Source organism: Uloborus diversus, chromosome 4 (assembly GCF_026930045.1).
Source record: "Uloborus diversus isolate 005 chromosome 4, Udiv.v.3.1, whole genome shotgun sequence".
Lineage (NCBI taxonomy): Eukaryota > Metazoa > Arthropoda > Arachnida > Araneae > Uloboridae > Uloborus > Uloborus diversus.
Genome location: NC_072734.1, coordinates 140776760 through 140792684, shown reverse-complemented (window position 1 = coordinate 140792684; position 15925 = coordinate 140776760). Strand labels below are relative to the sequence as shown.

Here is a 15925-nt window from a genome sequence, read left to right as displayed (position 1 = left end):
ATGGGCAATGTAAGTTTTTTTACCTTCAAATGTCTGTTAAACAAGGTAGTTTTGCATAGCACATTTCGAGAAACGTCAATCGTTGTGGCGAACGATTAGCGAATTTCAGTAAAAGGTAATCTGATCTATGTTTGCAACGAAAAATCTTGTGAATACAAACATGTGAATACAAATGCTTAACCTCATCTTAGTAAAAAATCAAGACACGTTTACACAAATAAATGAAGAAATTGGGCTGATGAAGCCAGGAGATAAACGTATACAAAGCTATTTGAGGACTAGCTATCATTAAATTGACGTTATTTGACCAAGGACATCCAAATAATTTCAAATAAATGCAGGAATAGCGATTTTCTATTTCAAAACAAACATTGGCGCGGTGCGGTGTGGATGCGGTCGTGAATGCGGTTACAATTTTATCCCATTCCAAATGGAACGACTCCGAATGGCTCGGCTCTATTCGGCTCGCTCGTGAATGGCGGCACTTAAGATGATGAAAACCGACAGCGTCCATGTCGTGTGATTATGCGGCATGTAAAAGATCCCTCGAGTACTCCTTTGGTTGAGCACATAATTCTTAGTGCAGTTAATTCTGGTGGCAATGGCATCTACTGATAGTGGTGTGCATTAAAGAATGGATGCTACATCGGGGAATTGCTCTTGTTCGGCAAAAAGGTAAAGCCTCTACCGCAGCCCAAAAAGAAAGGAAAAAAAATTAAAGAAAAGAATGGGGTCGTTTCCAAAATTTTAAAAGTATTTTCTTTCTGAAAGAGCATGCTTAAAAACATAAGATCTGACCATTTTTTAAATAATTTATTTAAGTTTAATATTTTAAAAAAATTACTTAAATCGGTGCTCTTTCATCGTTTAACGCTTCTGAGGATGACATCACAAATGACGAAATGCCATTCAGTGTTGCCATTCACGGTCCAAAATAATTAATTCGCATCTTTACTCACGTGTATTGGCAACGATATGGTTGATAGCAAGCGTAGAGTGCAATTGTAATTCGTTTTTTGATTATCATAACGTGGAAACGCGATAGAAAGATGCGCCAAAAAGCATCATTTGTGACGTCATCAAGACCACGCCTTGTTTGAAGAATCGGACAATTTAAAAGATTTATAAAAAAATAATTGTTGGGAAAATTAAAGTATTTTCTGAGTCTATGTTTTTTTTTTTTTTTGCTTATTCTATCAATTTCAGTGACAAAAAGAACTACTTTTGACTGAAGGAACACCCCATTACAACACTGCACTCAAATATTTTTTGTGCGATTTTATTTTTAGTGCGGTTCATGAAAATTCTAATCAAATTGGGCCATAATTGACGAAATAATCTATAAACGAGGTAGTATCTTCAAGTGATGAAACTGATTTTGAACCAGTTTACCACGAGAAAGTTCGCCTATTGTCAGATTACGAAGGTTAATGGTTATATATTTTGAATAGTTTTGTATGTGTAAAATAAGAACATATGTAAATAAAATTTTGAAAAATGTCTGCATGTGTATTTGAAAATCAGATTGGAAAAGATTTGGAGAGATTCAAAGTAGCTGCAGTGTCTTAAATTCGTTCAAGGAAACGATGCCTAGTTATATAGCTTGGATATGGATTATTTTCTACGTGAGACTTTTTTTATGCGGTACCTATCCTCCGCATTATAAAAATATTTTGTTTGGATTGCATTGCGAAAACTAAAAGAAATAGCAATACGCTTTTGAACAGCTTTCTCTTCAATCTAGTTTCTAATGTAATGCATTTTACTGAAAAGGAAAAGTCAGCACGATTAAAGAAAGGTAGAACTTAAAAAGCAATTTTCTCAATAAGAGATATACGATAAAAATAACAATAATATTAAAAATTAATATGTTTTATAACATTTTGAAAATTTTACTACATTTTTCTCTTTTTGATTTCTACTTTTGGCGACAATAGTATAGTTGGTAATTATTTTACAAGTTCCGTGCGCTAGTTTCTATTCAACCCAACTAATTCAAAGTTTTCAAACATTTTATCATATTAAGCAGTGAAATTTATCTAATGACGAATGGCGTTACTTTAGAGAATTTGTGAGAAAATTCAAGCGTACCTAACAATAGTTATCAAATAAGGTCGTCTGAAGCATCTATTGATGAAACATAATCAGATAGGCAACTACAATAAACTGTATATACAAAAGGCCAATAACATACGATTATAAAAAGGGCCTTTTAGTCTGAAAAATTCAGCTTTTATCGACGTAGTGCTAAACACTGTATAAAAAAATGTGTAAGGTTGCCAGTATTAATGGGTGTAACGTTGCGCTCGAATTTTGAAGTGCTGAAGAGTTTTTGAAGTACATCATGGTTTTCAAAAACTCAAATTAATGGAAGAACTTTGCACTAAGTTTCAGTAGAATTCAGTAGAATTCAATGTGCATGCGCAAGGATCAGAATCGGTGCAGATCAGGTAAACTCTTAAGAGTATTAGCGAAACGAAAACAGTCCTTGATGGTCGAGCGGTAAAAGCTCCTTCCTGCTATGTGACCTGTCATAGATTCGTGTTGTGGGTTCGGACACCATTCAGATCATTTCTTCTATTAGTGCAGTAAAAATGACTTGTTTGTACGTTCAAATAAATAAATAAATGGGGGAGGGGGAGGTGCATATTGGTTGTTAAAAAGCATGAATTTGATAAATCATTCAAGAAAGTCAGAAGAAAGCTTAATTTTTGCTAATGTGTAACCTTAAGCCATATCTCTGTAAGCATACAGAAAATACTGGCGTAACCTTAAGCAGAAATGAGTTAGTCACCTTCCACAAGCGATGTGTAACTTTACACCAGTTATATCAGTTAAGTTACTTCATAGTAGTGGAGGCAGCCAAGCTGATGTCACCGATTTTATAGAGTAAGGTTACAGAATTTTTTTACAGTGCATTTCTGGAATGACATACACTCAGGAACTGAAAATAGCACCCCAAGAAGGAAGCATTGGATTGGAGTGAAATTTAATGTAAAGAATAATACAGATGAGAGATACATTTCATCCCAAAATCTAGACAATTAAACAAATACAAGCTAAGAAATAAGATAAACACAGTGCTACTTTAATAGCACGTTGGACCACTTTTTGTTGCAATACATGCCGCAATGCGGTTCGACATTGAGCTAATTAAACTTCTGATGTTGTTCTGAGGCCGATATACCCCCAAACTTTTAACAGTCACTTCTAAATCTTGCAGAGTAGCACGGCGATATCTGGCGTTTCAGCTGATCCCATTAATGCTCTATAGGGGACAAGTCGGGAAAGCAGGCTGGCCATGGAAGAGTCACAAAAGAACGTAAAAAGTCTTGAGAAACTCTAGCTGTATGCGGGCGAGCATTATCTTGTTGGAAAATGGCTCCTGGGAGGCCATTTAGGAACGGTCCTAGATGTGGTTGCAGAATGTCATTAACATAACGCTGGCCTAACGCTAAGGTTCTACGTACCACACCTAGAGTGGGCCAGCTATCATAGGCTATAGCCTCCCAGACCGCTATGCCCGCTGTGCTGGCAGTGTGTCATGCAATAGAATGGATGATGTAGTACCTTTCTTCAGGGCGCCTCCTCATTCGTCCGCGGATACCCTCTGACCCCAAAACGAATCGGGATTCATCACTGAGCACTACCTTTTGCCTATCAGTGACATCCCACATCGCTCTAGCTTCGCACCATTGCAGACAGAGTTGCCATGTTTTGCTGTTAAAGGTAGTACTCTAAAACGGCGCTTGGACTGCAGATTTACTTCTGCAACACGTTTATAAATGCTTCGGGGAACAACTGCTACCCTTACGTCTGCTGGTATGGTGAAACGAGTCCCTGTGGGATCCATGAGCACTTGCCGCACGTTCCTTCCATCCTCTCCGCGTGGTCTTCCCAGTCACTCCAGGTCCTTTTTTTCTTTGCACGTGGGTACCGTGGGTACCATCTTGTGTCCACTGCATCCAACAGTTTCTAACGGAACACTTTGAAAGGTTCACCTAGGCAGTAACATGACTCGTCGACCAGCCTGCAATTTTCATGCCAATTATCAAACCTCCCTCAAACTTGCTTAACTGTGAGAAACGCTTTCTAACTCGTCTACCTGGCGTCCTTCACTCATTAAGGTTCTCCAAAAATCCTGATGTAATCGCAACATTTAAAAATCTTAAATTATGCACTTTGTTTTATAGCACTTTTTTTTCCCGATTTCACCAATACTATAGGGTAAACGGTCATGCGCATTGACACCAAACTTGGATTATTTGCATAGCAGATGTGACTCTTCTTATATGCAAAATTTCGCGATTGTACCTTTCTTCTTTCTTGTGAAGCTATTTTCAATGTTCTTGAGTGTATGTTAACCGTTTTTTCCCGACTGTAGATGATTTGAAAATAAAAATATCATTCTGCGGTAAATCTATTTTTGTACTTTATTACAAAAAAAAAATCAAAAGCTGGTAATGCCTTGAGTTCAAACTTCTTGTGCAAGACTTGTGATGGTTTTTCTTTGAAAAATACATCACAGAAGACCTTTCTGCACTTTTCATTTAAAAGGGAATTTCATAATGATATTGAAGCAAAAAGTCAAGTTATTTGTGTAGAAAAGCAACCCTATAACTATGCAAAATATCGAAAAAAAAAATAGTTAAATAAAAGAAAGATTATTATGAGCGACATATTTTTGTTATTACTATTATTATTTTTTTAAACCTTTCACTCTTCATTTGCTGCAATGAAGCGCGACTTCAAACCACTCGAAATGTGCTAACAAGTTTTTAAACTTCCCATTCCCGTTAAACTCTTTTTTTATTGAATTTAAAAGCGATTTTCTGCTCTGTTAAAGAAGTAACAATCGAATATTTTGCATCCTTTTGTATTAGTTTTTGAGGAAAAGTGTTCAAAAAGTTTTTTTTTTTCTTTCTTTCTTTTTATTTTTTCACTTTCAACTTAGAGTTTACAATTAATGATCAAACAATGAGAAAGCAACTCCATGAATTGGCTACAGGAAAAATTTTATCAGTCAGCAATGGAAAGAAGCATACTACTTTACATTCAAACACCACTGTAGGTGAAAAAACCTTTTCTCAAGAATCGTTTAATGAAATTTTTAAATGCAATAAACTTTTGTTTTTGCAATCGCTCCATGAGAGTTGATTATTTTGCTAAGTGTTTTTGTCATTTACCAAAACACGAAATAATTGAAAAGAATTCAAGTTACAGAAACAAACGTTTACAGGAGAAGGGGGAAAAAAACGACCAAGATTCATAAAAATAACTGCCAAAACCATTCTAATAGAATATTTTGTTTTCAAATAAAAACAATTTCTGTCATAAACAATTTTTAAAACAAGCACTATACTTCGGTTGCAAAAAGGCAATCATCTGAAGGGGATCTTTTTTATTGACTCATTTATATTAGACAAATTAAGGTTCTTTCAAAATTCATATATTATCTTGAATGTTATGCATTTTTAAGTGACTGAAAGCTTAAAAAAAATCACATTAAAGCAAAGATCTGTTTTAATGTGTAAAAAAACAAAAAATCGGTCAAGTCACCTGAAAATCATAAAAGAAGATGAGGTTATTCTTATAGTTATGTCAACACTTATCTCCCTTTCAATGCCATAAGGTTATGTGTCGATACCAGCTCCACATTTGGGGCAACTCGGAAATTAAAATGCCAAAAACGATGCACTTAACTCTTTTACAACGCGGTTGGAAACTCTAATCAAAAATCTGCTTCAGTGCAAAATCCAAGTTTCAGGGGGTTTTTTTTTCGTCACACACAATACACACACACACACACATTCACACATAACTCTTTTTTTTTTTTAACTTTAACTCCTCAATGATGTTGGAACACATCACGAAAGGCTTCAGGATAACATCCTTTTCTTTTCTTATCTTCAAGTCAGTGCATTGCACCTTTTTCTTCCCATTAATTGTGAAATAGAAAACAATCCTTTAGGTGAAGTTTCTACTAGCAAGTTGTCGTACATAATGAATATAATTCAAATATGGTCAATGTTTACGGAATGTGTGCGCAGGGGTAGCGCCAAGTACTCAAACTTTTGGGAAGGAAAACACTCTTAAAATGCCGAATAAAACCATAAATTTTGCCAGATGATGACAATTGTGCCGAATGGAACTCCAGATTCCACGAAATGATGTTCATTTTTCGGAATTGAACTCTAATTTTTAAAAATGATGATAATTTTGTCAATCGTCAGGCAAAATTTTCCGAATAAGGAACTTTTTGTATGGTCACGTGTACCTCCCGTGACCTCTCATTATAGCACTCCTGTGTGCGTGTGCAGCGTGAGAGGCGGGAATTGTGCTCTCCCACATCTTGACACTAAGCCATGGTTTCTTATTTTATATACAGAGGGTGCGGCGAGAGGGCGCTGTGTCACTCTCGGGGATACGGTGTTGAAAGTAGTATCGATGAATAGCAGTTCAAATGCCATTGACATTAGTATGAATGACATTGCTCACTGAGTGACGTGTTGTGGATTCTTTACTAATAATAAAGCTGAAAGTATCTGTGTCCGGATCTCTGTCTGTCAGGATCTCTGTGACGCTCATAGCGCCTAGACCGTTGGGCCGATTTTCATGAAATTTGGCACAAAGTTAGTTCGTAGCATGGGGGTGTGCACCTCGAAGCGATTTTTCGAAAATTTGATGTGGATCTTTTTCTATTCCAATTTTAAGAAACAAATTATCATAAGATGGACGAGTAAATTACGAAATTATCATAACGTGGAACCGTAACATGGGCACAAGCCGATTGGCGAGATACGAAATTATCATAACGTGGAACCGTAACATGGGTACAAGCCAACTGGCGAGAAAACTCACCGTACATTATTTGTAAGTATACAGGCGAACCAAAAGACTTTTTAATTTTTCTATTACGGGCAAAGCCGTTGGAGTACCACTATATGAAAAATATAATATTTCACAATATGCGTTGTATATTATATTTTTCATAATGATAGTTTCTCGATTATTACTTAGCAAGAATTTCGCATTCTGTTCCAACTTGGATGACATGATTCTATTCGACAAGATTATTTGCGTAGGGAAAATCACTGTCCAAAATTTTTCTTGCGCTCCTATCAGAAAATCGCTGGCCAGCTGCAAGTTTAAGTACTAAACACTTCGGAGATTTCTGGATGAACGTTCTCACGAATGCTACATGTTTCAGCGTTGCGACGGTTTGAGATCGGTCAGGCGTTTTTTTTTCTGGGCAGGTACCTTTGACTTTAACGTATGATATCTAAACACCTTTTTTTTTTTTTTAATTTCAAAAATCCGAAACAGGATCATGTCGGCTAAGTTGGAACCGAATGCAAAATACTCGCTGAGTAGTGAACAAAAAACAGGCTTTTTTTAATATACGAGTACTCCTACATAACCCATGACGATATTCAGCGCACTATACCATTGCTACAATTGTAAATGGAAAGTATACTGCTACGTATTGATACCTCTTTCACCGCCGTCCCCACCACAACTCACACATCGCCCTCTCCAAATGCGAGAGGTTGAAATGCCACATATGTATATTCAGGGGTCCCACCTAGGAGGGGTCGTGGCACAGACTGCGTCATTGAAATTTTCAGGGGGTTGTTTTGAGGAGTGTTTTTCTCTTTTAAGGGGGTGGGCTCTCGTTCTGGGGGAGGGACTTTTTGGTATGGGGAGGGGGGTGCGCCTTTGCTCTTGGGGGTGGATGTGCCCCACTATGTCTATTAAAATGGTAACTAATATCCCCAACACCCATCCCTTCTTCACAGAAAAAATGTAGTTCCACCCTTGTCCGAATGCTGATAAATCTAATTCTGGATTTTCTCATACGCCAGCTCATGGGATAAATCCATTGAGAAGGGATAAAAAGTGGGGAGAGAGAAGCGTTCAAATCTTGTAGCAAAGAGCTCAAATCACGTGATATATTTTCAAGTAAAGTACTGGAAAAAATCAGGTTTCTCTCACTCGTTTAAAGTAAAAAGTTTCCCAATCGTCGAAATTGAACCTTGTGCCTTGGGGTCTTTGCCTCAGCGTTACTTAAGCTCCCTCCTTGGTCTTCCCCTCCCTTGATTTGCTGCCTCTAGTTACTTGTTTCCTCCTTGAGGATAAATCGTTCATATACCTAATTTTAAATTCTTTGCAAGTGGAAAAAAAAGAACGGGCGATTGCGCTACCCCCTTTTTAGCTGTTGACACCAAAATAAAATCAGCTCTTACACCCACTAAGGGCTACTTGCCGATAAATTTTTCTTTCATTCCGTTCATTATTTCTTGAGATACAGCAGTCACAATTGACCACAAAAAACGTTCTATAGCTCAACCCCCGTTTGAGTTATTGACACCAAAATTAAACCAGCACCTGTTCCTGTTAATGACAACATATGGACCAAATTTTGTTTGATTCCGCCAATTACTTACTGAGGAATAGCAAGCACGCGCAACTCAAAAAACGTCCCATTGCTCGACCCCCTTTATAGGAATTCGCGCCAAAAACCAATGGGCATAAGTTCACCTAAGGGCACATATGTTTACCAAATTTCGTTTGATTTCATGCGGTAGTTTTTGCTGTAGAGCAGCCACAAAAAACTGGTCACACACAGACGTGACCCACACACATACACACACACACACACACACACACACAGAGACAGACAGACATTTTCCAAAAATAGTCGAAATGGACTCAGCACACCTCAAAACGTTCGAATTCGTCAAAATTCGAAATTCGAAAATTTGCATGAATACAATACTTTCTTCTATTTATTAGATATAGAAGAAAGTAAAAATATATTGATGTGATCGTAAATTTTTTCTTCTTCCTGGTTATAATTTTGCATTCTTTTTCTTTTCTCTAGCCCCAAGAGTCCCCATGCCCGGACTACAGCATCATCATGCCGCTCACGGTGTTGGTCCTGGTGGGGGCGTTGGTTGCCCTCTGCGTCGAGCCAGTATCCTCCCATCCACACCATCAGAACATCACAAAGAGGGCTGACCGGAGGTTCTATGAAGGTATGTAGCAAATAATAATAATAATAAATAAAAATCTGAGGTTACTTGGGAACAAATGTACAGTAAATTTACGTATGGGTATTTTTTACCGTAAACAAACTTGCCTAAAATGTTATCGAATTTTATTCGGAAAATGCTTCCATACGAATCGCAGTAGTGGAACTAACTTAATGTTAAAGCAAAAAAATTCTCATCTAGGCCAGGGGTTCCCAGCTCGCAGATGTCTGAGGACCACTCATTGCATTGAAACGTACATCTTATGAGTTTTAATCAAACATTCAAAGTTGATTAAATACACTATTTTTTCAAAAACAAACTGTTGTTATAAATTATGGAACTAATATAAGTAACAACACGGTCATGTGATCACTGACTGCAGAATACACGTGCAACGCCCACAGCCATGAAGTATTCAAGTATCATAATGTTGTTGAAAGATCGTTTTCTACATGATACAAAAATCAGTACAGTTGCGCTATATATGGTGTGTTCTAATACTGTAAATAGTATGTAAAATGTAATTCAATATGTACCTGCTATTCATCAGGACGAATGTATTTATTTATTCTTGTCCACCGAAAATCATAACTTAGAATTAATCACGAGAAAATTTAACTTTTTTTTTTGTAAGTAGCCACCTAGGTCTCCCGCGGACCACCCCCGAGGTTCTCACAAACTACCGGAAACCACTTTTAACACATAACTAAAACAGTTGTAATTCTTAGTCGACTATACTGATGAGCAAATATGAGAAGACAGTAGGGAAGGTTGATCACGATTATGGATTTCAAAATCGACTGCAATTTGATGGGGAAATTTTACCTCTTTTAGGTTAGATTTTTGTCTGATAAAACATAATTATAACTATCATTGGAAAAAAAAAATGTTTTTAAACTTCATTCCTAGCGCGTAACTTACTTATTGATTAGTTATCATCATAATTTTTGGTTTTGTTATTATTTCTTTTGTATTATCTCCCTCAGCATTATTCATTTTAGTCAAACATTCTATTTCCTCTCTATTTTTCCTCTAACTTTGAGCAGAGTAGTATATCCACTCAGTTTTGTTTTTCAAATTTAAATCGTTTCTTCACCTTCATTGCCTGTATTTTTTTTCTTTTGCTTTTGCCTTAATAATAAAATTGTTTTCAATTTGGTAGAAGCCGTAATGTAAAACATAAGCCGTAATTTGTCAAATAACTTATAATAAACTCAAATTTTCTTATCTGAGAAGTATTAGAATGTTTAAACAAAACGTTATCTTGTTTAAAGTTATCTTTAGTGTTTTTAACTAATATTTCAGCTTCCACTTATGGTACTTTTACGTACCATTTCAATGTACTTCTACTGCTCCACCACCATGTTTTCGCATTTGTTTTTTAACATACATTTCAGCTTCCAATTATGGTACTTTTGGGTAATTTTTTAATGCACTTTTGCTGAGACCAAATGCTCTACGAAGCGTAAGTTGGAAATCACTATCATTAGGTTAAAAACAGTTTATTGCATACATCGTGCTTTCTATCCTACCCAAGCGAACGTAAAAGTTGTAGTTAGCAGTTAATCAAACGTAAATATTTTTGCCCACAGCACTCGTGATCCGCCATCATTAAACTTGTTCCGTTGAAAGGCATATTTGTTTTTCATTGCACATCACATTGATATGAAGTGAAGAATACATTCAAATCCCTCAAGGCACGGTTACAGTAGAATTGTCCTCCGACATGTATTATTTCGACTAGCACAGCTACTTTCGCACGCAAATGCGATTAGAACGAAATTGAAAGATACGAAAAATCTGTCTTAGAATGAAAAAAGAAAAGAATTCGGAAACGGTAGAGAAGGAACTTGAAACTCTTCCGCACTTAACCTATATTCTCGTTTTTTAAATCCGGGTCAAAAACAGAGTGTTTTTTAATGAGTACAGTTTTTTATTATGTTGCATCTTTACGTTTCATCAATAGTTTTTTTCTCTCTAATGAAAGTTGGAGCTCATCTGAGCTGCATCAAAAAAACAGTTTCTTTGCGGCTAGTTTTACTGCCAGGACAATCATGGTTTTCAGTCTCTGCTAAAAACCATAAAGGAGGACTAGATTCACGAAAACGAAAACAAATGAATAAGTTACCTTGATCTTTTTTTCCTTATTCTTTTTACAAGACTTGACAGTTACATATTCTTGTTGAAATTTTAAGGATAATTCGTGATTATCGTGAGAATTTCCGACAATTTGGACAAACAAGTATTTCAAAGTTAAAGTGCAATTTTATGAGCTACAAAATACTCTCTTTTGTTTTCCTTTTGAAATTTAACCGAACTGGCATTGCATCCGGACTTTTATGAATGTATTTGTTTTAATGAGCCTTGTTCTTCAAAAGGCATGAACATTTCTTGATTTTATTTTTTAGAACAAAGAACACACTCAATATTTGCCTATTTATGTACAGTGAAAAAGTAGGGTTTCATTATTTCTCAACAACATTTGTCCCAATTCCTTTTTTTTTTTTTTTTTTGTGGTGTGCCAGATTTTAGAGTCAACTGTTTAGAAAATTAAGGAAAGGGTAAAAAAGAGAAGGAAATAAACAAAAACTTTCAATCAAAATTAAAAAAAAAAAACAGAAAAGAACTTTAAAGCAAGTAATTTCGGACAACAGAAAATATGGGGGGGGGGGGCGGGGGGCGATGTACATAGATTTTTGGGAGCAACTCAGATTCGTAGCACTAGAGGTTTTATTGATTTTATATGGGGGAGGGGAGACCAAACTGACAAGGGGTCCGCCTTGGCTCCCGGCGACTCTGATCTCTGCATGACATATTTTCACACTTGTTCATCAGGAGTTCAAATGCCAGAATGCTAAGAAACAAAGCTTCCACGAAAAGATAAAAATATAATGGCTGATTATTTGAAGCATTATACGTGTCCCATCAAAGAGTACTTGAAAGGTTAATATCTTAGTAAAATAAAATAAATTACAACAAGTTCCGTGAAATACTATAAGTTACATCCCTTTTGTCTAAGGAAAAGAGCTTGATTACCGCTCCCCAAAATGCTCCAGAACCCAACAGAGAAGCGCAATAACAGGGTTCTGCCCCTGGAAGGATCGCCGACACATATTCGGCCGAAGCAAAAACTGCTAGAAACGCCGTGACGACACAGGATCGTCGAGGGCAGTTAGGAACCATTTTCTTGCGACGAGCCTGAATCGGCCGGGGCAGTATTAACACAAACTGCGCGGCCGATCCTGTATCGGCCGGGGCAAAGAGTGGGTTAAAGAATTAGAATTTTTCAAAAGTACGCCTTTTCATTATTTACCTTTAAGCGCTTTGAAACGGCAGTTATGAATGAGGCTGGGTTACGGCAACGTGTCCACTTTAGTGTAGTTGCCAGTCTTATTTTACATTTTAATGTAATCTAACAATTTTTTTATATATTTTGCTATGCATTTTAAATTTTAATGAAACTCATAATGCATTTTTTGGACCAACTTATTTGTTTGGAAGAATTTTCCTATTTTAATGCAACTTTTTAATCGGTTCTGGTGCCAAGATTTTTTTAAAACTCGCCATGATCTCATTATTTTTTTTCCTATGATTGCTTCGTGTATTAAGGCATGGATCCCCAACCCTATGCCCGCGGACACTACAAATCTAATTTGCTTTCATTATTTAGTATTGACTTTTTTTATATGTAAGAATTTGTTATAAATCATTTTTAAAAACTGACTTGAAATTACTTTTTCTAAAATACATTGTGTGTATGTATTCTCAGCTATCGGCACCTTTGTATTAACATCTTGAAAAAAATAACTGTTCCCGTCGTGCAACCGGTATTCTAGTATGTGCTCTTAGGTACAAAAAAGTTGGGGACCGCTGTATTAAGGTATAACTTTAAAAATAATACGGTTCGTTTAGTCTTTTTTATACGATTTTTAGCATGAAGTAAAAATCAGAAAGGTAAATTGAAATTTATGCAAAATTATTACTTTTAGAAACACGAAGTAATCTCCTGGCTGCAACCGTTGATTGAAAAAGCTTTATTTTTTCCGAACCGATTTCAAGTTATTATTATTATTTACATTTTTATGTGTGTGTTAAGATTATTTATTTGGACAAATTTAAGCGAACTGCTCGTATGTTATGTCTATAACTGATGAAGAATTTTCCCAGAAATATTTGATTTCTTTATATCTGATTTTATTCAAAGAACCTGTAGGAAAAAGAAAAATAAAGGTACCTATTGAATATTTTTTTCCTTTTTTTTCAAACCACATTTTCAATGACATTCCTTTGTTGTAAACTTACATTCTTGTTTCGGAGCAAAACTCTTTAAAACCATAAAATCGTTGAATTTCTCACGTTAAATCACTTGTCTTGATTCAATTTCATCGCAGGCACTTTAATCGATGTTCATTAAAATGTAAATGAAACAACAAAATTAAGCCTTGTTTTATTCAGAAACGTGTATACTGCATTAAAAAATTCTTCCCGAGAAAAATGGAAATTGAAAATAAATTTTATAATTTTTTTTGAGAAAAGTTCAGGAGAAAATTTTAGCTACAAAGCAGGGAGAAGGGAGTGCTGCAAAAAAAAAAAAAAAAAAAAAAACTTTTGCTTTCTATACTCTATTTGTAGGTTAAGTTGTAAAAAATATGCCTTGAAAACGAACAACTTATAGTGTCCATTTACGATTTTGGCAAGAAAATATGTTTTATGCTTTCATAAAATTCTTAAAGATTAATCAATGTATATGCAGTAGAGTTTCGTTTACCCGGCCTCCCGTTTATTCTGACCTCCTGTTTATCCGGATCACATTTGTAGAAATAAAAATAAGCGAATAAATTCACTTTTTTATAATTCTAAGTTTTGATAGGAAGAACTAACTATAAATGCTCCAACCCTTCGCTCTTTCTTTTGATTAAATGTAAGACTCATGAATAGGTCGTTTAATTTATTATTACTGCTGTGGGCAGGTAAAGGGCAGAAACTACAAATTTTTCTTCTTTTTTTCTTTTCTCTTTGCATTTTTGACATCTATTGTGCGTCAGCTTTACATTACAAGCTTGCTTATTTGGTTTCGGCTGTAAAAAAAAAAAAAGCGCGAAAGAAATCGTCTCAATTCAACATTTCCCTTTTGTTAGTATTGAATCAAATACGCATTTCTTCAAAACGAACTTGACTCATATTAAACCAAAATGTTCCATCACGTACCGGTTTTGTAGCAGATTCACTTCTAGGAGAAGCGGACAATGATTTGAATACCATTGAGGCTTCCTTTTCTGCTTCTGAAAGTTTATTTTCAAACTCTTCATCCCAGGGATGTGGCAGCTGCGCTAATTGTGCCAATCGGAGACCCTGCGCTAAACTGCTCCAAAAGATCGCCAAATGGACTTTTCTGAGCCAAAATCTGATAAACTTGCGCCAAAAGTATAATTTTGCATTTAATGTTGCAGTTCGTTATATTTGAATTTTTGAAAAATATCATCAAGTCTATGCATTTGGAGCTTGTTTTTACGATTTTTTTTGGCTTGGTTCCGATTTTTTGCGCATTCTAAAACCCGATTGCATCTGCTTTTGAAAAACTCGATCGTTTTAATTTTTAATATGTTCATGTTCTTTGGATTTGAAAAAATTTTGGGTTGATCATTATTTTCAACACTTCTTATCCTTTGTTTTTAGAATATGAAGACTTGTAAGTTCCTCTTCTTGTCACGCCCACTCGAAAATATCAATCCAGTTGCATCCAAATTGATTTAAGCGAAAGCCATCTGTAAAAATTTCTATTCTTCACCAGTTTTTAATCATGGGTTTCTTTCTGTTTTAGGAGACAAAATTGATTTTTAATTTTGGTTAGCAACACTTAAGATAACAAAAGTTGGTAATTCTAATGCTCTGGTAATGAATATGCAAACATTTAAAGTTTCTCAAATTCACTTTTTCTCCACATTCTTAGTCGGTCTTAAAATTTGTATTTATTTTTTTTTTCTTTTCTCACATTTTTCCTATTTTTTCACGTGTATTTTAAAGATCCTTTTCTTATGACATCATTTCTCAAAATAATTTTTTTTTCATCGTAATTTCTTTATTAATTTTGTGATTAAATATCAAACAGTAAAAAACAAAAAGTATTAATGTTGCCTTTGCTTGATCTTCAGATTTGTTAATCAAGTAGTTCAGTATATAAACATATAGGACAAAATAATAATAATAACAATAATAACAACAGTAATAAAGTCAAATATAAGTAAATACTTACACATACCAAAAAAAAGAAAGAAAAAGATTAATTAATAGCTCTTTAAACTCATTTGTAACTTGTTGAAGTAAAGTTTTTAAATTTCTTTTTTGCTTTTCAAAAAAAAAAACCTTTTTGAATACATTTTTGAGTTACATGTATACACAATATATATCTTATGTCGTTTACAGGGGTGATTGTGTTCCGGTATTTTACCGAATTTCCGGTATTTTCGGACATATTTCTGGTATTTTTATGTCCGAAAATACCGGAATTATGTTTTTTTTTTGTTATGCTTTTATCTCCCTACCTCCGCAATTTTTAAAAAATTATATAATACTCATTAAATATACCTGCAAGAGCCTTAAGATGGACACCTATCTCTTAAGATGGACAAATGTCAAGATAATTTTGTATAACACCAGCTCAAAAGTAACTTTGTAACCCATTAAAATTTTAATCAAATGTGCACACACTATTTTGACTCTGACTATTGAACTATTTAATACTATGGCATAGGTGCACTTAAGTAATGGGGGCCAAAGATTACCCCCCCCCCCCCCGTTCTCGCTTTGAAACTTTCAGGTATTTTTTGATGAACTCACAATCACCCCTGCGATTACTTATGTTCGTTATATAATGAACATAAAAGCAAACA

At 35.2% G+C, this 15925-nt stretch overlaps 1 protein-coding gene across 1 annotated transcript in view; it reads left to right on the top strand.

Moving 5' to 3' along the window:
- The window catches only part of LOC129220522 (brain-specific serine protease 4-like), a 110153-nt gene that overhangs the window by 77569 nt on the left and 16659 nt on the right, over positions 1-15925 (top strand). The window contains exon 2 of the mRNA XM_054854950.1: positions 8885-9038. Coding sequence (XP_054710925.1) covers positions 8885-9038 — 154 coding nt within the window. The remainder of the gene's footprint in view (positions 1-8884; positions 9039-15925) is intronic.